The sequence below is a fragment of the Cenococcum geophilum genome (assembly GCF_001692895.1).
Source record: "Cenococcum geophilum 1.58 unplaced genomic scaffold K441scaffold_60, whole genome shotgun sequence".
Classification (NCBI taxonomy): domain Eukaryota; kingdom Fungi; phylum Ascomycota; class Dothideomycetes; order Gloniales; family Gloniaceae; genus Cenococcum; species Cenococcum geophilum.
In genome coordinates, this window is record NW_027137618.1 from 66,864 (window position 1) to 70,177 (window position 3,314).

At 42.8% G+C, this 3,314-nt stretch overlaps 1 protein-coding gene across 1 annotated transcript; it reads left to right on the top strand.

Moving 5' to 3' along the window:
- Positions 1-867: 867 nt before the first annotated feature.
- On the top strand, positions 868-2,219 carry K441DRAFT_700054 (uncharacterized protein). Its single transcript, XM_067653220.1, has 2 exons — positions 868-1,447; positions 1,496-2,219. The coding sequence occupies exons 1-2, from the start codon at positions 1,080-1,082 to the stop codon at positions 2,031-2,033; spliced, it is 906 nt and encodes a 301-aa protein (XP_067498553.1). The 5' UTR covers positions 868-1,079; the 3' UTR covers positions 2,034-2,219.
- The last annotated feature ends 1,095 nt before the right edge of the window (positions 2,220-3,314 follow it).

Consider the following 3,314-nt stretch of genomic DNA (forward strand, 5'->3'; position numbering starts at 1 on the left):
TCCTAGCTTTAGTGGTACAAGCCCAAAATATACCCAAAACTCACCTTTTTTACTGCCGTATCTCGTCCCTTATTTAACGTCTATTTGTTATTAAAAAACCATAAGGTAGGAGCCCTTTAGCTTCTCTATCTAATGCATCTAATAATAACGTTGTAGCGACATTTTATATAAAGTTAGATATGGGTAGTCGGCCAAAATCCGTCTAAAGTCTGCTAAAATCCGAAAATTTAGTTAGGGTTACCTTTTACAACTCTATATCTCTCCCCTTAATATTATAAATATAGGGCTATAATATATATAACTAAGGAGACAAATACCTAAAGAATCTATTATATTAAATAAATATATTATAACTAGAATATTAAAGTTATACTATATTAAAAGACATAAAAGTTGGCTTTTAAAACGTTTAAGTACTACCGAAGCTAGGACCATAAGCTCTCAGACCCTCGGTGGAAAATTCGTTGGTGATAAGGAGCAGTAATGTCCCAACGTTCGTCTCATGGATTCTATCACAACTTACCGTACGCACTATTTTTCTAGCCAATCAGAAGCTGACTTGGCGGGGGTTTGAATTCTGGGATCCGAAAGTATAGACCACTCGTACCTCGCACCAGGGTGCAATTTGTGAGTGCGGTCTTGCCACACCCACCAAATTTGAATTGCCATCAACATATCTACAACAAAGACATTTTTTATCACTATCTATATTTTACAGGGTAAAGTAAGGTCTTTGCTATTATATTCATGACTTTTCAGTTAATTTGGTTTGTGTATTAATGGTGCAGGCCTAATTAATAATTTCTGCCCTGGTGCCTTTAACCGAACTCACAAACCTCACCCCGGTGCTCGGGTCAATTAAATGACGAAAAGCTCTCAAGGATGTTCATCACTATTGATCTCGGCATACGAGTGCATGACCACTTCCGGGGCTTCTATACCTGGAGAAGCTAGACTGACATTCCTCCACGGTCTTCAATTGTCAATATAAGGAAGTGAGTCTCCCAGAGACCCGCTCGTACCATCAGCGCACCACCAGTCAGATTTCCAATACCATTTCTCAATACAGTTTTATCAACATGGCACCATCAGATGCCGCAACGCAAATCGAGGCACTTGTCTCTGTTTCTCCAAAGAACTCACTAGGCGCCGAAAATCAAGATGTCTCGACGACCTTGAACTATTTGAAGCACCCGGGTCCTAAAGGTCTTCCACCGATCGACTCCGGTATTCCTGAATCAGAAAGACGCTACGCTCGTCGGGACAATATCACAGAGGTCCACAGAGTCGTTATCAAAGACATTCGAGGCAGGGAGAAAGACTTCACATGGGACGTCCAAGGCTTCCAATATCTTCAACACAAAATCGAAGGCGTCACCGACTGGACGGACCGGAAGCAGATCCATGAGATAATCCAACCTGCAACGGAAAAATTGGTGAAGAAAATGTGCGTATCGTGATATTTATTTCCAGCTATGCTAACTTCATTCCACAGTACGGGTGCCTCCAAGACAGTCGTATACCTCGACAGAAACCGCTACAAGCCCAATGTAGAAGGAGAATCAATGAGCACCATGCAATCTCCATCACACGGAGTCCACACAGACGTGACCAGAGTATCCTGCCGATTCCTCCTGAAGAACGTGATTCCAGACGATAAAGAAGTTGAGCGTCTTCTCACTCGCCGGTTCATGGTAGTGAATGTGTGGCGACCTGTCAAGCAGATTCTCAGAGATCCTCTTGGGGTCTGTGACTGGAAATCTGTCGACCCCAACAACGATATCCACGGTGACCGTAGAGTTACCTCGGAAGGAATCATGGAGCTTGGATTGCCCACCTTCAGTGAGAAACATGAGTGGTACTATCTGAGTGGACAGCGACCCGATGAACCGCTGTTGTTCAAGCAGCTGGACAGCAACCCTGACAACAATATTACACTCATCCATTCTGCTTTCGTGGACCCGAAGTATGCGAATTTCCCAGCAAGAGAAAGCTTTGAGATGAAGATCTTTGCTTTCTTCGACGAGGAGTAGATTGGATGAGGTGGAGGACAAGGAGGGATTGTTCAAAAGAACCGGTATGCGGGAGTCACTCATTAATTTGTCAATTTTTATATTCATAGTGGTTGTTTGGATCTTGGGGCTGCATATCCCGACTATAGTGTAAACACAATTAGATAGTTTGCTACTTCGTCTGCTCCAAATAAAACATCGACAAGCTTGGTCAAGCACTCGAGCCCCTATTTTACATTACACTTTTCCATTTTCGGCAGGAAGCCAGGCAGACCCAGACCAGGTTTGGGCTCAAGCCGAATCTGGATCCGTGACCATCATCCCCAAATCGGAGTCCTGGCTTGACGCACAAATGGGTGGAGATCATTGGACCCTAAATTCTAAAAATAGCCCTAGCAAGATCAACCCCTTTATAATGCCATTTATCCCATGATATGCCGTTCTAGTCTGCCCCCGTCTGCACTATTTTGTTCTTTTGATTATACCTGACGGGGATTTCTGTTCCGGAGCGGTAGGAAGGCATCATCAGCGCTCACACTAAGGAAGTTTGGAAGGCGATGAGGCCAGTGCTTTAATCAACATTCAATATCAACATAAGGTCATATTGATAGTGATACTGAACACGCATTCAATATTGATATTATATTGAATATCGAATATTTTTCCAAGCCTCCATATAAATATAGAGTAAGGACCGTGTACCTAATAATTGTCACGGCTTGAACAAATGCCTCTGAACCGAAGCTTGAACGAATGCTGTATTACGAAGATACTAAGCTAAAGAGAAGGAAAAGGGGTCGCTAGGACCGATGTAAACAAATATATAGGGTGAGCCGCCAAGGCGCTAGCTTTAGGCGGGCCAATCGCAGGTCGGCAAAATATGGTAGAATTTTGGCAGGTAACGTGCGATAGCGCCGTTACATCACCCCCCTCTTTAAAAGAAAGCCTACCCTTAGGCTTAGTTAGAAAAAATAGGGTAGCACTAGGCTTGTAAATGTAGGATTATAAAAATATAAGATAAGGAGATAAAGGGGACACAAGTCCGTCCTAACTAAGTATAAAGGGCGATTATAGGCTAAGTGGAAGCACTAGGCTAGAAAGAGTAGCCGCTAAAAGTCTTGGCATAGATCTGACTAATTAGATAACTTTAACCGGCGGTCGAAGTTCCTAGACATCTAAAATTTTACGGTACTGGCAGAAAATGGCAGAATATGGCAGAATTTGGTAGATAGCTATATTAGGGCTTTAGGGCGTTTTTATCCCTATATTCTTCCGGTAACTTATCGTCTTTATTATATTAGC

What these genes read in the sequence shown, in the direction of transcription:
- K441DRAFT_700054 (XM_067653220.1), top strand. Translation starts at nt 1,080, where the DNA reads ATGGCACCATCAGATGCCGCAACGCAAATCGAGGCACTTGTCTCTGTT. An exon ending in GAAAAATTGGTGAAGAAAAT is followed by an intron (nt 1,448 to 1,495) that starts GTGCGTATCGTG and finishes TTCATTCCACAG; the next exon opens with TACGGGTGCCTCCAAGACAG.